The sequence below is a fragment of the Mustelus asterias genome, chromosome X (assembly GCF_964213995.1).
Source record: "Mustelus asterias chromosome X, sMusAst1.hap1.1, whole genome shotgun sequence".
NCBI classification, from domain to species: domain Eukaryota; kingdom Metazoa; phylum Chordata; class Chondrichthyes; order Carcharhiniformes; family Triakidae; genus Mustelus; species Mustelus asterias.
The window spans coordinates 4075850-4097993 of NC_135834.1; the positions used below are offsets into that span (position 1 = coordinate 4075850).

Genomic DNA, 22144 nt, shown 5'->3' on the forward strand with positions numbered 1-22144 from the left:
CCCCCCTCTGCCCCCGTCACCACCCACCACCCCCCCCCCCCCCCCGCCCCCAACCTCCCCCCTTGAACTCACCCCCTGGATACAGTAAAACAGAAGTCCGGGCTCTTCCTGTTCAGAGGCACTGTACCCACTGGAATGCCCATGTGACCACTGGGTCAAAGTCTTCCATTCCGGATTTGGGGAGTATCAGCACTCCCATGCCCCCGGGAGGCCCCAAAGTAAACTGGCACTGGATGGGGTTAAGAGTAGTGCCACACATGCCAACAAGTGGCAGTCAATCCAAGCTGGCCAGCATGGCATTGGCCATTGTGGTGGCAGAGGGCGAACGCTCATGCCTTGCTTGGAACATGGCGCACCTTATTGTCTCCTCCCTCACCCGCTCACCCGCCAAGATCGATATCAGCCGTGGCATCACCACCAGCGTATTAATGTTAAGCAAGGAAGGGAAATGGGCAATAGCACAGTCGAGAAAGGGGGAAGAGCAGAAAAGGCTGTGATTCTTACCTCTGTCAGGTCAGCGCTGAACCCGCCTTGGCAGTACCCTTGTCCAGCTGGTGAATGCCACTCTGTCAAAACATCAAGGGCACTAGATGACAATAACTCACACAACAGGGGGTCACCTCAGCACTCCGAGCTCTGGAACGCTGCGTGAAACGGAACCAGTGCCGCTCGCGGGGAGCTGGCAGCCGAGGTGCATGCTGGGAATGGTTGCCAACCCGCCAACAGAATTTCCAGCCTCCATTTAACGATGCCCCGCCCCACTCAATAGGGCCGGGGACCCCACCCGGGGACTGGGCGCGCACAGAAGCTCTGAGCCACCCCAGACTCCCGACAACAACTTGGCGCCTCGGCGAAGCACCGGGGAGGGAGGTCAGGGCTCGAAGCCGCCCCACAAGAAGGGGCGAATTCGGAGACGCCAACATAGCAATGCCAAAGAGCATAGGGGTGGCATGGTGGCAGGCACTGCTGCCTCACAGCGCCAGGGACCCGGGTTCCATTCCCAGCTTGGGTCACTGTCTGTGCGGAATCTGCACATTCTCCTTGTGTCTGCGTGAGTTTCCTCCGGGTGCTCCGGTTTCCTCCCACAGTCCGAAAGATTGTCGGGCAATACAGCAGGATATAAATAGGCTGGAAAATTGGGCGGAGAGGTGGCAGATGGAGTTTAATCCGGATAAATGCGAAGTGATGCATTTTGGAAGAAATAATGTCGGGAGGAGTTATACAATAAATGGCAGAGTCATCAGGAGTATAGAAACACAGAGGGACCTAGGTGTGCAAGTCCACAAATCCTTGAAGGTGGCAACACAGGTGGAGAAGGTGGTGAAGAAGGCATATGGTATGCTTGCCTTTATAGGACGGGGTATAGAGTATAAAAGCTGGAGTCTGATGATGCAGCTGTATAGAACGCTGGTTAGGCCACATTTGGAGTACTGCGTCCAGTTCTGGTCGCCGCACTACCAGAAGGACGTGGAGGTGTTAGAGTGCAGAGAAGGTTTACCAGGATGTTGCCTGGTATGGAGGGTCTTAGCTATGAGGAGAGATTGGGTAGACTGGGGCTGTTCTCCTTGGAAAGACGGAGAATGAGGGGAGATCTAATAGAGGTGTACAAGATTATGAAGGGTATAGATAGGGTGAACAGTGGGAAGCTTTTTCCCAGGTCGGAGGTGACGATCACGAGGGGTCACGGGCTCAAGCTGAGAGGGGCGAAGTATAACTCAGACATCAGAGGGACGTTTTTTTACACAGAGGGTGGTGGGGGCCTGGAATGCGCTGCCAAGTAGGGTGGTGGAGGCAGGCACACTGACATCGTTTAAGACTTACCTGGATAGTCACATGAGCAGCCTGGGAATGGAGGGATACAAACGATTGGTCTAGTTGGACCAAGGAGCGGCACAGGCTTGGAGGGCCGAAGGGCCTGCCTGTGCTGTACTGTTCTTTGTCTTTGTTCTTTGGGTTAGGTGGATTGGCCATGCTAAATTGCCCCTTAGTGTCAGGGGGAGTAGCAGGGTAAATGAGTGGGGTTACGGCGATAGGGTCTGGGTGGGATTGTTATTGGCGCAGGCTCGATGGGCCGAATGGCCTCTCTCTGCACTATAGGGATTCTATGATTTCTTGGCTGGGGACGTCCAGACGGGCATCGAGTGGGCACTTACACAAGGCAACACTTACTTGTCCGACACGGTGCATACTCCAACACCACGCTGAAGTTCCTGAGCGACAGGTAGCAGGTCCCCACCAGCTCCCGCAGCTGCTCCGTGCCTTTCCACTTGTAGCGAGGGGCACAGGCCTGGAAAGAAACAGCGAGAGGAGTTGAGGGCAACGCTCGAGAGAGGAGGAGAGGCTGAGGGAGGAGGCTCCCCACCTCAGTCCCAGGCTGCGAAATGGAGTGATTCAACCGTTGCTAGCGAGGGAGGCACCATTTACAAATCATCCTTCATGTTTCAGGTCCTGAAGCAGCAATTCTAGGGGCGGCAATGGTAGCACAGCGGTTAGCACCGCTGTCTCACAGTGCCAGGGGACACGGTGGCCCAGCGGTTAGCATTGCCATCTCAGTGCCAGGGGACACGGTGGCAGTGGTTAGCACCGCTGTCTCACAGCGCCAGGAGACATGGTGGCACAGCGGTTAGCACCGCTGTCTCAGTGCCAGGGGACACGGTGGCACAGCGGTTAGCATTGCTGTCTCACAGCGCCAGGGGACCTGGGTTCGATTCCTGGCTTGGGTCACTGTGCGGAGTCTGCACGTTCTCCCCGTGTCTGCGAGGGTTTCCTCCCAGTCTGAAAGACGTGTTGGTTAGGGTGGATTGGCCGCGCTAAATTCTCCCTCAGTGTACCCGAACAGGAGTGCAGCGACTTGGGGATTTTCACAGTAACTTCATTGCAGTGTTAATGTAAGCCTACTTGTGACACTAATAAATAAACTTTAAACTGAGAAACAGAAGGAATCTGCATTTGGGATCCAAGGAAATTTGGCAAATTGGATCCAGATTTGGCTGAGTGGCAGGAAGCAGAGGGTGATGGTCGAGGGGTGTTTTTTCAGACTGGAAGACTGTGTCCAATGGGGTCTCGCAGGGAGCAGTGTTGGGGCCCTTGCTGTTTGTGGTTTATATAAATGATTTAGATTTGAATGTAAAAGGGTTGATCAGTAAGTTTGCGGATGACACACAAATGGGTGGGGTGGTAAATAGTGAGGATCGCCTTGGATTACAGGAGGATATAGACGGGCAGGTCAGATGGAGTGATCAGTGGCAAATGGGATTCAATCCGGATAAGTGAGGGATGATGCACTTGGGCAGGGTAAACAAGACAGGGGATACATGATGGACGGCAGGGAAACACCAAGGATCAGAGGGACCTTGGTGTGAATATACCGTGTCTCTCCCTCCTTTTTTAAAAAGTGGGGTTACATTAGCTCCCCTCCAATCCACTGGAACTCTTCCAGAGTCTATAGAATACTGGAAAATGATCACCAATGCGTCCACTATTTCTAGGGCCATTTCCTTGAGAACTCTGGGATGCAGAACATCAGGCCCTGGAGATTTATCGGGTTTTAATCCCAGCAACTTCCCCAGTACAATTTCCTGACTAATAAGGATTTCCTTCAGTTCCTCCTTCATGCTAGACCCTGTGCCCCCGACTATTTCTGGAAGGTTATTTGGGTCCTCCTTAGTGAAGACAGATCCAAAGTATTTGCCCATGATGAATCCACCTGATTCTAACTGGAAGGGATCTACATGTATCTTCACCAGTCCTTTTCTCTTCACATATCTATAGATTTGCAGTCAGTTTTTTATGTTTTCTGCAAGTTTATTCTCGCATTCTATTTTCTCCTTCCGAATTAAACCTTTTGTCCTGCTCTGCTGGATTTTAAATTTCTCCCCGTCCTCAGGTTTGCAGCTTTTTCTGGCCAATTTATATGCCTTCCCTTTGTTTTTAACACTATCCCTGATTTCCCTCGTTAACCATGGATGAGCCACCTTCCCCGTTTTACCCTTACACCGGACAGGGATGTACACTTGTTAATGTGTTCTTTAAATCTCTGCCATTGCCTATCCACTGTCAACCCCATTAATTATCCTTTGCCAGCTTATCCTAGCCAATGTACGTCTCATACCATCAAAGTTAGCTTTAAGTTCAGGACCCTAGTCTCAGACTTAACTGTGTCACTCTCCATCTCAATGAAGAATTCTACCATATTATGGTCACTCTTCCCCAAAGGATCTCTCTCCACAAGGTTGCTAATTAATCCTCTCTCATTACACAATACCCAGTCTAGGATGGCCTACTCTATAGTTGGTTCCTCGACATATTGGTCGAGAAAGCCATCCCTTTGAGGAGGCAACAAGGAAGTTAGATAAAGGAGAACCAGTGGATGTGATTTATTTAGATTTCCAGAAGGCCTTTGACAAGGTGCCACATAGGAGACTGTTAAATAAGTTAAGAGCCCATGATGTTAAGGGTAAGATCCTGGCATGGATAGAGGATTGGCTGACTGGCAGAAGTGGGGATAAAGGGGTCTTTTTCAGGATGGCAGCCGGTGACTAGTGGTGTGCCTCAGGGGTCGGTGCTGGGACCACAACTTTTCACAATATACATTAACGATTTGGAGGAAGGATCTGAAGGCACTGTTGCTAAGTTTGCAGATGATACAAAGATATGCAGAGGGACAGGTACGGCGGCACGGTAGCACAGTGGTTAGCACTGCTGCTTCACAGCTCCAGGGTCCCGGGTTCGATTCCTGGCTCGGGTCACTGTCTGTGTGGAGTTTGCACATTCTCCTCGTGTCTGCGTGGGTTTCCTCCGGGTGCTCCGGTTTCCTCCCACAGTCCAAAGATGTGTGGGTTAGGTTGATTGGCCAGGTTAAAAATTGCCCCTTTGAGTCCTGGGATGTGTACGTTAGAGGGATTAGCAGGTAAATATGTGGGGGTAGGGCCTGGGTGGGATTGTGGTCGGTGCAGACTCGATGGGCCGAATGGCCTCCTTCTGCACTGTAGGGTTTCTATGATTTCTATGACTTCTATGATTGAGGAAGCAGGGGGGTTGCAGAAGGACTTGGACAGGTTAGGAGAGGGGCAAAGAAGTGGCAGATGGAATACAATGTGGAAAAGTGTGAGGTTATGCACTTTGGAAGGAGGAATGGAGGCATAGACTATTTTCTAAATGGGGAAATGCTTAGGAAATCAGAAACACAAAGGGACTTGGGAGTCCTTGTTCAAGATTCTCTTAAGGTTAACGTGCAGGTTCAGTCGGCAGTTAGGAAGGCAAATGCAATGTTAGCATTCATGTCGAGAGGGCTAGAATACAAGAACAGGGATGTACTTCTGAGGCTGTATAAGGCTCTGGTCAGACCCTATTTGGAGTATTGTGAGCAGTTTTGGGCCCCGTGTCTAAGGAAGGATGTGCTGGCCTCGGAAAGGGTCCAGAGGAGGTTCACAAGAATGATCCCTGGAATGAAGAGCTTGTCATATGAGGAATGGTTGAAGAGTCTGGGTCTGTACTCGTTGGAGTTTAGAAGGATGAGGGCGGATCTTATTGAAACTTACAGGATACTGCGAGGCCTGGATAGAGTGGACGTGGAGAGGATGTTTCCACCAGTAGGAAAAACTAGAACCAGAGGGCACAACCTCAGGGTAAAGGGACATAGAACATTGAACAGTACAGCACAGAACAGGCCTTTCGGCCCACGATGTTGTGCCGAACCTTTTCCGAAACCAAGATCTAGCTATCCCACTCCCTATCATCCTGGTGTGCTCCATGTGCCTATCCAATAACCGCTTGAAAGTTCCTAAAGTGTCCGACTCCACTATCACTGCAGGCAGTCCATTCCACACCCCAACCACTCTGAGTAAAGAACCTACCTCGTACATCCCTCCGATATCTTCCACCACGAACCCTATAGTTATGCCCCCTAGTAACAGCTACATCCATCCGAGGAAATGGTCTCTGAACGTCCACTCTATCTATCCCCCTCATCATCTTATAAACCTCTATTAAGTCGCCTCTCAACCTCCTCCGCTCTAAAGAGAAAAGCCCTAGCTCCCTCAACCTTTCCTCATAAGACCTACCCTCCAAACCAGGCAGTATCCTGGTAAATCTCCTCTGCACTCTTTCCAGTGCTTCCACATCCTTCTTATAGTGAGGTGACCAGAACTGCACACAATATTCCAAATGTGGTCTCACCAAGGTCCTGTACAGTTGCAGCATAACCCCACGGCTCTTAAACTCCAACCCCCTGTTAATAAAAGCTAACACACTATAGGCCTTCTTCACAGCTCTATCCACTTGAGTGGCAACCTTTAGAGATCTGTGGATATGGACCCCAAGATCTCTCTGTTCCTCCACAGTCTTCAGAACCCTACCTTTGACCCTGTAATCCACATTTAAATTAGTCCTACCAAAATGAATCACCTCGCACTTATCAGGGTTAAACTCCATCTGCCATTTTTCGGCCCAGCTTTGCATCCTATCAATGTCTCTTTGCAGCCTACAACAGCCCTCCACCTCATCCACTACTCCACCAATCTTGGTGTCATCAGCAAATTTACTGATCCACCCTTCAGCCCCCTCCTCCAAGTCATTTATAAAAATCACAAATAGCAGAGGACCCAGCACTGATCCCTGTGGTACACCGCTGGTAACTGGTCTCCAGTCTGAAAATTTTCCACCCACCACCACCCTCTGTCTTCTATGAGATATGATGTGGAGATGCCGGCGTTGGACTGGGTTAAACACAGTAAAAAGTTTAACAAACTTTTGCTACCAAATAAACCTGTTGGACGTTAACCTGGTGTTGTTAAACTTCTTTCTATGAGATAGCCAGTTACTTATCCAATCGGCCAAATTTCCCTCTATCCCACACCTCCTTACTTTCTTCATGAGCCGACCATGGGGGACCTTATCAAACGCCTTACTAAAATCTATGTATATGACATCAACTGCTCTACTTTCATCTACACACTTAGTTACCTCCTCAAAGAATTCAATCAAATTTGTGAGGCACGACTTACCCTTCACGAATCCGTGTTGACTATCCCGGATTAAGCTGCATCTAAATGGTCGTAAATCCTATCCCTCAGGACCTTGTCCATTAACTTACCGACCACCGAAGAAAGACTAACCGGCCTATAATTACCAGGGTCATTCCTATTTCCTTTCTTGAACAGAGGAACAACATTCGCCACTCTCCAGTCCTCTGGCACTATCCCCGTGGACAGTGAGGACCCAAAGATCAAAGCCAAAGGCTCTGCAATCTCATCCCTTGCCTCCCAAAGAATCCTAGGATATATCTCGTCTGGCCCAGGGAACTTATCGACCCTCAGGTTTTTCAAAATTGCTAATACATCTTCCCTCAGAACATCTGCCTTCTTCAGCCTGTATCACACTCTCATCCTCAAAAACATGGCCCCTCTCCTTGGTGAACACTGAAGAAAAGTATTCATTCATTGCCTCTTAAAGGACGATCCTTTAAAACAGAGATAGATAGATAGATAGATACCCTACAGTGCAGAAAGAGGCCCTTCGGCCCATCGAGTCTGCACCGACCACAATCCCACCCAGGCCCTATCCCCATATCCCACCCACTAATCCCTCTAACCTAGACATCTCAGGACTCGAAGGGGCAATTTTAGCACGGCCAATCAACCTAACCTGCACATCTTTGGACGGTGGGAGGAAACCGGAGCACCCGGAGGAAACCCACGCAGACACGAGGAGAATGTGCAAACTCCACACAGACAGTGACCCGAGCCGGGAATCGAACCCAGGTCCCTGGAGCTGTGAAGCAGCAGTGCTAACCACTGTGCTACCGTGCCGCCCGTTGATGAGGAGGAATTTCTTCAGCCAGAGAGTGGTGAATCTGTGGAACTCTTTGCCGCAGAAGGCTGTGGAGGCCAGATCATTGAGTGTCTTTAAGACAGAGATGGATAGGTTCTTGATTAATAAGGGGATCGGGGGAAAAGGCAGGAGAATGGGGATGAGAAAAATATCAGCCATGATTGAATGGCGGAGCAGACTCGATGGGCCGAGTGGCCTAATTCTGCTCCTATATCTTATGGTCTTATACATTCCAGGAAATCCTCCTCCGTCGCACTGCTACCAGTTTGGTGAGCGGAATCAATATGCAGATTGAAGTCACCCATAGTACCCTTACTGCACGCATCTCTAATTCCCTGCTTGATGCCATCCCCAACCTCACCACTGCTGGTTTGTGGTTTGAACACAACTCCTTTGGTGTTCCACAGCTCCACCCACACAGACTCCACATCGTCCAGGCTAATGTCCTTCCTTATTCTGGCGTTAATCTCTTTACCCAGCAATGCCACCCCACCAGCCCCCTTTCCTTTCCGCCTGCCTTTCCTGAATATTGAATCCCTCTGGATGTTGAGCTGCAATCCCTGGTCACCCTGGAGCCAGGTCTCCGTGATCCCAATTCCAACATATCCGTGAATGAGTGTGTGCGGAGTTAATTCATCCGCCTCATCACAAACTCTCCTCGCATTGAGACAGAGCCTTCAGGCTTGTTTTTGGGAATTTATTAGCCTCCCGGAATTATGATGCAATGTGGCCCTTTGCGATTTTTGTCTTTGGTTTCTCTGCCTTCCACTTTTCCTCTTACTGTCTTTTGTTTCTGTCCCCCCCCCTTTACTTCCCTCTGACTCCCTGCATCAGTTCCCATCCCCTGCCACATTATCTTAAACCCTCCCCAACAGCACGAGCAAACACTCGCCCCAGGACATTGGTTCCAGTCCTGCCCAGGTGCAGACCGTCTGATTTGGACTGGTCCCACCTCCCACAGAACCAGTCCCAATGCCCCAGGAATTTGAATCCTCCCTCTTGCACCATCCCCCAAGCTCATCTTAAACACCCTGACATTCCAACTCTGATGTGGAGATGCCGGCGTTGGACTGGGGTAAACACAGTAAGAGTTTTAACAACACCAGGTTAAAGTCCAACAGGTTTATTTGGTAGCAATGACGAAGGAGCAGCGCTCCGAAAGTTAATGGCATTTGCTACCAAATAAACCTGTTGGACTTTAACCTGGTGTTGTTAAAACACTTACTGTATTCCAACTCTGACCAGCACGTGGCACTGGTAGCAATCCTGAGATTACTACCTCAGAGGTCCGACTTAATATTTTAACTCCTAACTCCCTGGACTGATGTCCAATAACAATCTTGGAACTCCCTCCCTAACAGCACTGTGGGTGTACCTACACCACATGGACTGACTGATGTCCAATAACAATCCTGGAACTCCCTCCCTAACAGCACTGTGGGTGGACCTACACCACGTGGACTGACTGATGTCCAATAACAATCTTGGAACTCCCTCCCTAACAGCACTGTGGGTGGACCTACACCACGTGGACTGACTGATGTCCAATAACAATCCTGGAACTCCCTCCCTAACAGCACTGTGGATGTACCTACACCACATGGACTGACTGATGTCCAATAACAATCCTGGAACTCCCTCCCTAACAGCACTGTGGGTGTACCTACACGACATGGACTGACTGATGTCCAATAACAATCCTGGAACTCCCTCCCTAACAGCACTGTAGATGTACCTACACCACATGGACTGACTGATGTCCAATAACAATCCTGGAACTCCCTTCCTAACAGCACTGTGGGTGTACCTACACCACACGGACTGACTGATGTCCAATAACAATCCTGGAACTCCCTCCCTAACAGCACTGTGGGTGTACCTACACAGTAAGAAGTCCAACAACCCCAGGTTAAAATCCAACAGGTTTATTTGGTAGCAAAAGCCACTAGCTTTCGGAACAGGCTGTCCCTTCGTCAGGTGGGTGGGAGTTCTGATCACAAACAGGGCACAGAGACGCAAACTCAATTTACATGAATAATGATTGGAATGTGAGCCTTTACAGCTAATCACGTCTTAAAAGTACAATGTGAGTGGTATACCTACACCTCAAAGATTGCAGAGGTTCAAGAAGGCAGCTCACCACCACCTTCTCAAGGGGCAATTAGGGATGGGGAATAAGTGCTGGGCCCAGCCAGCGACGCCTATAAGTGACTGACAGAGGCATCAGTCCGTAGGTCCCTGGGGGTGGTGTAGCGAAACTCTGCCACCTGCAGTGTCTGTCCTGTCAGGAGTACAGCTTTTACAGCTCCTCCCCAACAGGAAGGGTAAATTCCAATTGCCAAATTAAAACACTGAAAAAGCGAGACAGCGTGAAACAGAGGACGCGATGGAGAGAGTGCCAAAAAAAGGCAGTGAAGAGTGGTGCCACACTGACACAGAATGAGACTACCCACAATGCCAGCACCCCTGGAGAGACAGACACCCTCAGGCCTCCCAGATTTGCCTGCTGGAGCTGGAAGCAGTTTGTCCATTGCATGGGGTAACTGAAATCACTCAGGCATTATACAACGAGAGGGCCTCTTGTTACTTGCTGCTAATGGAAGGCAGATGACTTTAACTGTCGACTCAGACAGCAGAAAAATTCAGAACAATGTAAGCAAGACCGGAATCAGTTTCATACGAATATTACAACTGGATCTATTCCAAATACCGGGGCCCAGAAACTGCAATTAACCCAAAGGATTACAGTCCCTCTGAACCCCTTACACTACACTGCAACCCCCCCTCCCCCACCAGTACTGTACCCCAGTGTTATACAGTGACAGACCCATCCCCACCAGTACTGTACCCCAGTGTTATACAGCGACAGACCCGTCCCCACCAGTACTGTACCCGTGTTACAGTGACAGACCCGTCCCCACCAGTACTGTACCCCAGTGTGACACAGCGACAGACCCGTCCCCACCAGTACTGTACCCCAGTGTTATACAGTGACAAGACCTGTCCCCACCAGTACTGTACCCCAGTGTTATACAGTGACAGACCCGTCCCCACCAGTACTGTACCCCAGTGTTATACAGTGACAGACCCATCCCCACCAGTACTGTACCCCAGTGTGAAACAGTGACAGACCCATCCCCACCAGTACTGTACCCCAGTGTTATACAGCGACAGACCCATCCCCCCCAGTACTGTACCCCAGTGTTATACAGCGACAGACCCGTCCCCACCAGTACTGTACCCCAGTGTGACACAGTGACAGACCCATCCCCACCAGTACTGTACCCCAGTGTTATACAGTGACAGACCCGTCCCCACCAGTACTGTACCCCAGTGTTATACAGTGACAGACCCGTCCCCACCAGTACTGTACCCCAGTGTTATACAGTGACAGACCCATCCCCACCAGTACTGTATCCCAGTGTTATACAGTGACAGACCCATCCCCATCAGTACTGTACCCCAGTGTTATACAGCAACAGACCCATCCCCACCAGTACTGTATCCCAGTGTTATACAGCGACAGACCTGTCCCCACCAGTACTGTATCCCAGTGTTATACAGCGACAGACCCGTCCCCACCAGTACTGCAACCCAGTGTTATACAGTGACAGACCCATCCCCACCAGTACTGTACCCCAGTGTTATACAGTGACAGACCCATCCCCACCAGTACTGTACCCCAGTGTTATACAGTGACAGACCCGTCCCCACCAGTACTGTATCCCAGTGTTATACAGTGACAGACCCATCCCCATCAGTACTGTACCCCAGTGTTATACAGCGACAGACCCGTCCCCACCAGTACTGTACCCCAGTGCTATACAGCGACAGACCCGTCCCCACCAGTACTGCAACCCAGTGTTATACAGTGACAGACCCGTCCCCACCAGTACTGTATCCCAGTGTTATACAGCGACAGACCCGTCCCCACCAGTACTGCAACCCAGTGTTATACAGTGACAGACCCGTCCCCAGCAGTACTGTACCCCAGTGTTACAGTGACAGACCCATCCCCACCAGTACTGTACCCCAGTGTTATACAGTGACAGACCCGTCCCCACCAGTACTGTATCCCAGTGTTATACAGTGACAGACCCATCCCCATCAGTACTGTACCCCAGTGTAATACAGTGACAGACCCATCCCCACCAGTACTGTACCCCAGTGTTATACAGCGACAGACCTGTCGCCACCAGTACTGTACCCCAGTGTTATACAGTGACAGACCCGTCCCCACCAGTACTGTACCCCAGTGTTATACAGCGACAGACCCGTCCCCACCAGTACTGTACCCCAGTGTTATACAGTGACAGACCCGACCCACCAGTACTGTACCCCAGTGTTATACAGTGACAGACCCGTCCCCACCAGTACTGTACCCCAGTGTTATACAGTGACAGACCCGTCCCCACCAGTACTGTACCCCAGTGTTATACAGTGACAGACCCGTCCCCACCAGTACTGTACCCCAGTGTTATACAGTGACAGACCCGTCCCCACCAGTACTGTACCCCAGTGTTATACAGTGACAGACCCGTCCCCACCAGTACTGTACCCCAGTGTTATACAGTGACAGACCGGTCCCCACCAGTACTGTACCCCAGTGTTATACAGTGACAGACCCGTCCCCATCAGTACTGTACCCCAGTGTTATACAGTGACAGACCCATCCCCACCAGTACTGTACCCCAGTGTTATACAGCGACAGACCCGTCCCCACCAGTACTGTACCCCAGTGTTATACAGCGACAGACCCGTCCCCACCAGTACTGTACCCCAGTGTTATACAGCGACAGACCTGTCCCCACCAGTACTGTACCCCAGTGTTATACAGCAACAGACCTGTCCCCACCAGTACTGTACCCCAGTGTTATACAGTGACAGACCCGTCCCCACCAGTACTGTGCCCCAGTGTTATACAGTGACAGACCCGTCCCCACCAGTACTGTACCCCAGTGTTATACAGCGACAGACCCGTCCCCACCAGTACTGTACCCCAGTGTTATACAGTGACAGACCTGTCCCCACCAGTACTGTACCCCAGTGTTATACAGAGACAAACCCGTCCCCACCAGTACTGTACCCCAGTGTTATAGTGACAGACCCGTCCCCACCAGTACTGTCCCCCCAGTGTTATACAGTGACAGACCCGTCCCCACCAGTACTGTACCCCAGTGTTATACAGCGACAGACCCGTCCCCACCAGTACTGTACCCCAGTGTTATACAGTGACAGACCTGTCCCCACCAGTACTGTACCCCAGTGTTATACAGAGACAAACCCGTCCCCACCAGTACTGTACCCCAGTGTTATAGTGACAGACCCGTCCCCACCAGTACTGTCCCCCCAGTGTTATACAGTGACAGACCTGTCCCCACCAGTACTGTATCCCAGTGTTATACAGTGACAGACCCATCCCCACCTGTACTGTACCCCAGTGTTATACAGCGACAGACCCGTCCCCACCAGTACGGTAACCCAGCGTTATACAGTGACAGAACCGTCCCCACCAGTACTGTAACCCAGTGCTATACAGTGACAGACCCGTCCCCACCAGTACTGTATCCCAGTGTTATACAGCGACAGACCCGTCCCTACCATTACTGTACCCCAGTGTTATACAGAGACAGACCCGCCCCCACCAGTACTGTAACCCAGTGTTATACAGAGACAGACCCATCCCCACCAGTACTGTACCCCAGTGTTATAGTGACAGACCCGTCCCCACCAGTACTGTACCCCAGTGTTATACAGCGACAGACCCGTCCCCACCAGTACTGTACCCCAGTGTTATACAGTGACAGACCCGCCCCCACCAGTACTGTACCCCAGTGCTATACAGTGACAGACCCGTCCCCACCAGTACTGTACCCCAGTGTTATACAGTGACAGACCCGTCCCCACCAGTACTGTGCCCCAGTGCTATACAGTGACAGACCCGTCCCCACCAGTACTGTGCCCCAGTGTTATACAGTGACAGACCCGCCCCCACCAGTACTGTACCCCAGTGTTATACAGTGACAGACCCGTCCCCACCAGTACTGTGCCCCAGTGCTATACAGTGACAGACCCGCCCCCACCAGTACTGTACCCCAGTGTTATACAGCGACAGACCCGTCCCCACCAGTACTGTACCCCAGTGTTATACAGTGACAGACCCGTCCCCACCAGTACTGTACCCCAGTGTTATACAGTGACAGACCCGTCCCCGCCAGTACTGTAGCCCAGTGTTATAGAGGGTGTGGAAGTTTAAGTGAACGAAATGTACTATTTGCGTGCCTTCCATGAGCGAAGGATATTGTGAAGCATTCCCGGGGTGAATGTTACTCGTGTATCGGAATCACTTTGTTAATGTTAGGAGATAGATTTCATACTGCCACAAGTGAGAAACCGGAATGTGAAAATAGCAGCAGACAGTCTGTTTGAGTGACACTGGTTTGAGGCAGTAATATTGACGCAAAATTCACTGCCATCAAAGTGGTGACAGGAATGGTCTGAGGGAGCCGAGTCCAAACAGTTCCAAACCCCAAGCTGTCACCCCTCATCACAGCGACAAGCCCTGCTTACGGCAGTGGGCAGCATGGTGAAACGCACAAGGAGTCAGGACTTGGCAATCTGTCCACCTCTCTCCCTCCGTGTCCCACCCGCATTCGAACCAGCGGCAAGAGTCGGCCATAGTCTTGCTCCACCAGTCCATCAGATCATGGCGGACATGACTGGAACCTCTGGTCTGTCCCCGAGGAACTTCCAACTCCTTTATCATCAATTACCCATCTCCCAATCCCTTCCAAATGCTCCAGAGACTCAGCCACCGATTAGAGGAAGGCAGCTCCAGAGGAAATGTTCTAAATTTTATTTATTAGTGTCACATTCACACTGCAATGAAGTTACTGTAAAAATCCCCTAGTCGCCACTCTCCTGTTCGGGTACACTAAGGGACAATTTAGCATGGCCAATCCACCTAACCTGCACATCTTTGGACACTAAGGGACAATTTAGCATGGCCAATCCACCTAACCTACACATCTTTGGACACTAAGGGACAATTTAGCATGGCCAATCCACCTAACCTACACACCTTTGGACACTAAGGGACAATTTAGCATGGCCAATCCACCTAACCTGCACATCTTTGGACACTAAGGGACAATTTAGCATGGCCAATCCACCTAAACGGCACATCTTTGGACACTAAGGGGCAAGTTAGCATGGCCAATCCACCTAACCTACACATCTTTGGACACTAAGGGACAATTTAGCATGGCCAATCCACCTAACCTACACATCTTTGGACACTAAGGGACAATTTAGCATGGCCAATCCACCTAAACGGCACATCTTTGGACACTAAGGGGCAATTTAGCATGGCCAATCCACCTAACCTACACATCTTTGGACACTGAGGGACAATTTAGCATGGCCAATCCACCTAACCTGCACATCTTTGGACACTAAGGGGCAATTTAGCATGGCCAATCCACCTAACCTACACATCTTTGGACACTAAGGGACAATTTAGCATGGCCAATCCACCTAAACTGCACATCTTTGGACACTAAGGGGCAATTTAGCATGGCCAATCCACCTAACCTACACATCTTTGGACACTAAGGGACAATTTAGCATGGCCAATCCACCTAACCTGCACATCTTTGGACACTAAGGGGCAATTTAGCATGGCCAATCCACCTAACCTACACATCTTTGGACACTGAGGGACAATTTAGCATGGCCAATCCACCTAACCTACACATCTTTGGACACTAAGGAACAATTTAGCATGGCCAATCCACCTAACCTACACATCTTTGGACACTAAGGGACAATTTAGCATGGCCAATCCACCTAACCAGCACGAATTTCAGACTGTGGGAGGAAATCGGAGCACTCGGAGGGAGCCCACGCAGACATGGGGAGAATGCGCAGACTCCACACAGTCATCCGAGGCTGGAATCGAACCCGGGACCCTGGCGCTGTGAGGCAGCAGTGCTAACCACGGTGCCGCCCAACTCCCGACTCTCTGAGAAAGAAATCACCCTCATCCCGGTCTTAACTGGACGACCCCTTATTTTCTTTTTAAAAGCAGTTACCAGCGGACTTCAGACCAATGCAGTGTCAAGCTCAGGTGCTTTGCAGCGTTGCTGCTGGGACTGGGCGACGCATTCCTTGCACCCCTGGGCAAAACACACTCGGAAACATCCTCACTCGGTGAACAAAACGGAACTCACCAGAATGGTGTGATTGTACGAACGGACCGTCGCCCCAAACCACTGGTTCGATTTCAGCTCCAGCATTTCAGTCTCATTGTGCAAACGGTTCCCTGCGGAAAAGAACACATCTCCATCAATGCCGTGCGCAAGAGGCTGGCCCCCAGAACAACCTCACTGCCCCTCCCACCCCCCACAAATCGAACAGGTCCACCCCCCCTGTGAATTCCACAGGCTGTCCACTCTCTGAGTGAAGAAATTTCTAAACTCCAGTGAATATAATCCTCACCGACTTAGTCTCTCCTCATATGACTGACCTGCCATCCCAGGAATCAGCCTGGTAAACCTTCGCTGCGCTCCCTCTATAGCAAGGACATCCTTCCTCAGATAAGGAGACCAAAACTGCACACAATACTCCAGGTGTGGCCCCACCAACGCCCTGTACAATTGCAGCAAAACATCCCTATCCCTATACTCAAATCCTCTCACTCAAGGCCAACATACCATTTGCCACCTTTACTGCCTGCTGTACCTGCACGCTTACTTTCAGCGACAAGGACACCCAGGTCTCATTGCACATTCCCCCTCTCCTAATTTATTTATTTGTCATAAGTAAGCTTACATTAACACTGCAATGAAGTTGCTGTGAAAATCCCCGAGTCGCCACACTCCTGTTTGGGTACACTGAGGGAGAATTTAGCACGGCCAATGCACCCTAACCAGCACGTCTTCCAGACTGTGGGAGGAAACCGGAGGAAACCCACGCAGACACGGGGAGAATGTGCAAACTCCACACAGACAGTGACCCAAGCCGGGAATCGAACCCAGTCCCTGGCGCTGTGAGGCAGCAGTGCTAACCACTGTGCTACACAGATAGAGGGCCAGATAGTAATCTGCCTTCCTGTTTTTGCTACCTCACATTTATCCACATTATACTGCATCTGCCAACTCACTCACCTTCTCCAAAACACGCTCAGGCATCTCTGCATACTCCTCATAATTTTTTACATGTTTGGGAGGAACGGGTGAATTTGGGCCAATGTCTGGGTTAGAACATAGAACAGTACAGCACAGAACAGGCCCTTCGGCCCACGATGTTGTGCCGAGCTTTATCTGAAACCAAGATCAAGCTATCCCACTCCCTATCATCCTGGTGTGCTTCATGTGCCTATCCAATAACCGCTTAAATGTTCCTAAAGTGTCTGACTCCACTATCACTGCAGGCAGTCCATTCCACACCCCAACCACTCTCTGCGTAAAGAACCTACCTCTGATATCCTTCCTGTATCTCCCACCACGAACCCTATAGTTATGCCCCCTTGTAATAGCTCCATCCACCCGAGGAAATAGTCTTTGAACGTTCACTCTATCTATCCCCTTCATCATTTTATTAACCTCTATTAAGTCTCCCCTCAGCCTCCTCCGCTCCAGAGAGAACAGCCCGAGCTCCCTCAACCTTTCCTCATAAGACCTACCCTCCAAACCAGGCAGCATCCTGGTAAATCTCCTCTGCACTCTCTCCAATGCTTCCACATCCTTCTTTGAACAAAGAACAAAGAACAGTACAGCACAGGAAACAGGCCCTTCGGCCCTCCAAGCCTGTGCCGCTCCTTGGTCCAACTAGACCAATCGTTTGTATCCCTCCATTCCCAGGCTGCTCATGTGACTATCCAGGTAAGTCTTAAACGATGTCAGCGTGCCTGCCTCCACCACCCTACTTGGCAGCACATTCCAGGCCCCCACCACCCTCTGTGTAAAAAACGTCCCGCTGATGTCTGAGTTATACTTCGCCCCTCTCAGCTTGAGCCCGTGACCCCTCGTGATCGTCACCTCCGACCTGGGAAAAAGCTTCCCACTGTTCACCCTATCTATACCCTTCATAATCTTGTACACCTCTATTAGATCTCCCCTCATTCTCCGTCTTTCCAAGGAGAACAACCCCAGTCTACCCAATCTCTCCTCATAGCTAAGATCCTCCATACCAGGCAACATCCTGGTAAATCTTCTCTGCACTCTCTCCAATGCCTCCACGTCCTTCTGGTAGTGCGGCGACCAGAACTGGACGCAGTACTCCAAATGTGGCCTAACCAGCGTTCTATACAGCTGCATCATCAGACTCCAGCTTTTATACTCTATACCCCGTCCTATAAAGGCAAGCATACCATATGCCTTCTTCACCACCTTCTCCACCTGTGTTGCCACCTTCAAGGATTTGTGGACTTGCACACCTAGGTCCCTCTGTTTCTATACTCCTGATGACTCTGCCATTTATTGTATAACTCCTTCCTACATTATTTCTTCCAAAATGCATCACTTCGCATTTATCCGGATTAAACTCCATCTGCCACCTCTCCGCCCAATTTTCCAGCCTATCTATATCCTGCTGTATTGCCCGACAATGCTCTTCGCTATCCGCAATTCCAGCCATCTTCGTGTCATCCGCAAACTTGCTGATTACACCAGTTACACCTTCTTCCAAATCATTTATATATATCACAAATAGCAGAGGTCCCAGTACAGAGCCCTGCGGAACACCACTGGTCACAGACCTCCAGCCGGAAAAAGACCCTTCGACCACTACCCTCTGTCTCCTATGGCCAAGCCAGTTCTCCACCCATCTAGCCACTTCTCCTTGTATCCCATGAGCCTTAACCTTCTTAACCAACCTGCCATGTGGGACTTTATCAAATGCCTTAATGAAATCCATATAGACGACATCCACGGCCCTTCCTTCATCAACCGTTTTTGTCACTTCCTCAAAAAACTCCACCAAATTTGTAAGGCACGACCTCCCTCTTACAAAACCATGCTGTCTGTCACTAATGAGATTGTTTCGTTCTAAATGCACATACATCCTGTCTCTAAGAATCCTCTCCAACAACTTCCCTACCACGGACGTCAAGCTCACCGGCCTATAATTTCCTGGGTTATCCCTGCTACCCTTCTTAAACAACGGGACCACATTCGCTATCCTCCAATCCTCAGGGACCTCACCCGTGTCCAAAGAAGCGACAAAGATTTCCGTCAGAGGCCCAGCAATTTCACCTCTCGTCTCCCTGAGCAGTCGAGGATAGATGCCATCAGGCCCTGGGGCTTTGTCAGTTTTAATGTTCCCTAAAAAACCTAACACTTCCTCTCTTGTAATGGAGATTTTCTCTAACGGGTCAACACCTCCCTCCGAGACACTCCCGGTTAACACGCCCCTCTCCTTCGTGAATACCGATGCAAAGTATTCATTTAGGATCTCCCCTATTCCCTTGGGTTCTTATAGTGAGGTGACCAGAACTGCACACAATATTCCAAATGTGGTCTCACCAAGGTCCTGTACAGTTGCAGCATAACCCCACGGCTCTTAAACTCAAATCCCCTGTTAATAAACGCTAAGATTTATTGTATATTTTAAATATTTTGTTCATAGTATCACTGGCTGGCCAGCATTTATTGCCCATCCCTAGTTGCCCGAGGGGTAGTTGAGAGTCAACCACATTGCTGTGGCTCTGGAGTCACATGTAGGCCAGACCGGGTAAGGATGGCAGATTTCCTTCCCTAAAGGACATTAGTGAACCAGATCGGGTTTTTCTGACAATGGTTTCATGGTCATCAGTAGATTCTTAATTCCAGATATTTTTTATTGAATTCAAATTTCACCATCTGCCGTGGGGGGATTCGAACCCGGGTCCCCAGAACATTACCCTGGGTCCCTGGATTACTGATCTAGTGACAATACCACTACGCCACCACCTCCATAAGTTTAAGTTTTAAGTTTATTTATTAGTGTCACAAGTAGGCTTATATTAACACTGCAATGAAGTTACTGCGAAAATCCCCTAGTCGCCACACTCCTGTTCGGGTACACTGAGGGAGAATTTAGCACGGCCAATCCACCTAACCAGCACGTCTTTTGGACTGTGGAAGGAAACCGGAGCACCCAGAGGAAACCCATGCAGACACGGGGAGAATGTGCAAACTCCACACAGACAGTAACCCAAACCGGGAATCGAACCCGGGTCCCTGGCGCTGTGAGGCAGCAGTGCTAACCACCGTGCCACGGCAGATGGTGGAATTTGAATTCAATAAAAAATATGTGGAATTAAGAATCTACTGATGAAACCATTGTCGGAAAAACCCATCTGGGTCACTAATGTCGTTCAGGGAAGGAAATCTGCCATCCTTACCCGGTCTGGCCTACATGTGACTCCAGAGCCACAGCAATGTGGTTGACTCTCAACTGCCCTCGGGCAACTATGGATGGGCAATAAAAGCTGGCCCAGCCAGCGACACCCCATGTCCCACAAATGGTTCAGAACTCCATTATCATTGCATCATGCTGAGACAGCTCGGTGAATGAGCTGGCCTGCTCTGTAGGAGTCCCACAGACACAAAAACATTAACTTTTTCCTCTCTCCACAGAGGGCGGGTCTGTGGTAAACCACGGTCAGCTTATTACCTGTATATGTGACATGCCTGGACACATCCCTGCCGGCCCTACCCGAGACTCCTCCCCCCCCCCCGGTCCAGGTATAAAGGTGACTGCTCCCCACCCCCCTGCCTCAGTCTCTGGACCAGTTCATCGGCATGGGTGTGCTCCAAGTCTTTTGCGAATAAAAGCCTATTTGTTCTTGCATACAAACTAGTCTTTGCTCGATTGATGGTGCATCTGGGTCTTTGTGTTTTTTTTTAAATGAGGTAAACCTTGGGTCCTTTGTCTCCCCTGATGTCGGACAGGTCAGAAGAGTAGGTGCCCTGTCACAGGCCTGCACCAGACACAATGCCACGGGGTGACTCAGATGTAGACAGTCAGCAAACATTTCTACCAATGACGACACAATCAAGGGTACAACCAAACCAACAGCAAACTAACTGAATGACCCTTGACCTGTCGGGAGCGCACACACTCGGGCTCCATGGCTATCTGCCATTTGATTCACATTTCTGCCTCTGAACTTTTGCCTTTGATTTGATTTATTATTGTCACATGTATTGGGATGCAGTGAAAAGTATTGTTTCTTGCACGCTTATACAGACAAAGCATACTGTTCATAGAGTACATAGGGGAGAAGGAAAGGAGAAGGTGCAGAATGCAGTGTTACAGTCATAGCTAGGGTGTAGAGAAAGATCAGCTTAATATTTGATTTATTATTGTCACATGTATTGGGATACAGTGAAAAGTATTGTTTCTTGCGCGCTATACAGACAAAGCATACCATTCATAGAGTACATAGGGGAGAAGGAAAGGAGAGGGTGCAGAATGTAGTGTTACAGTTACAGATAGGGTGTAGAGAAAGATCAACTTAATATTTGATTTGATTTATTATTGTCATGTGTTGGGATAGAGTGAAAAATGTTGTTGTTTGCGCGTTCTACAGACAAAGCATACCGTTCATAGAGTACATAGGGGAGAAGGAAAGGCGAGGGTGCAGAATAGCTAGGGTGTAGAGAAAGATCAGCTTAATATCTGGTAGGTCCATTCAAAAGTCTGACAGCAGCAGGGAAGAAGCTGTTCTTGAGTCGGTTGGTACGTGACCTCAGACTTTTGTAACTTTTTCCCGACGGAAGAAGGTGGAAGAGAGAATGTCCGGGGTGTGTGGGGTCCTTAATTATGCTGGCTGCTTTTCCGAGGCAGCGGCAAGTGTAGACAGAGTCAATGGATGGGAGGCTGGTTTGCGTGATGGACTGGGCTACATTCACAACCTTTTGTAGTTCCTTGCGGTCTTGGGCAGAGCAGGAGCCCCAGACCAAGCTGTGATACAACCAGAAAGAATGCTTTCTATGGTGCATCTGTAAAAGTTGGTCAGAGTTGTAGCTGACATGCTTCTCCTGGGAAGTCTTACCCGGTGTTACCAGAACAGAAAGCACCTCCCTCCCGTCGGGCCGAACTCACTCGGGGGACGGAGTGTGTTTGAGGGGATCGGGTACGTGGAGAGAAACTGTTTCACCTCCCCCCACCCCTCCCCTCCAAACAACAGAAGCTCTTTCTACATAAAAGAGACAGAGGGGACACATTATGGAAGGGTCATCTTCAGCCCAGTAGCACACGGGTCAGTAACCCTCACCAACACAAACATACATGCTGCCAATCAATGCTCATTCTGCTGAAAGAAAGC

The 22144-nt window shown here is 50.0% G+C and overlaps 1 protein-coding gene across 1 annotated transcript in view; it reads right to left on the bottom strand.

The window, feature by feature from the left end:
- Nucleotides 1-22144, bottom strand: part of LOC144481844 (integrin alpha-5-like) — a 160048-nt gene that overhangs the window by 59140 nt on the left and 78764 nt on the right. Inside the window, exons 3-5 of the mRNA XM_078200996.1 lie at nt 16062-16153; nt 2170-2287; nt 423-566 (exon numbers count right to left, since the gene is read on the bottom strand). Coding sequence (XP_078057122.1) covers nt 423-566; nt 2170-2287; nt 16062-16153 — 354 coding nt within the window. The remainder of the gene's footprint in view (nt 1-422; nt 567-2169; nt 2288-16061; nt 16154-22144) is intronic.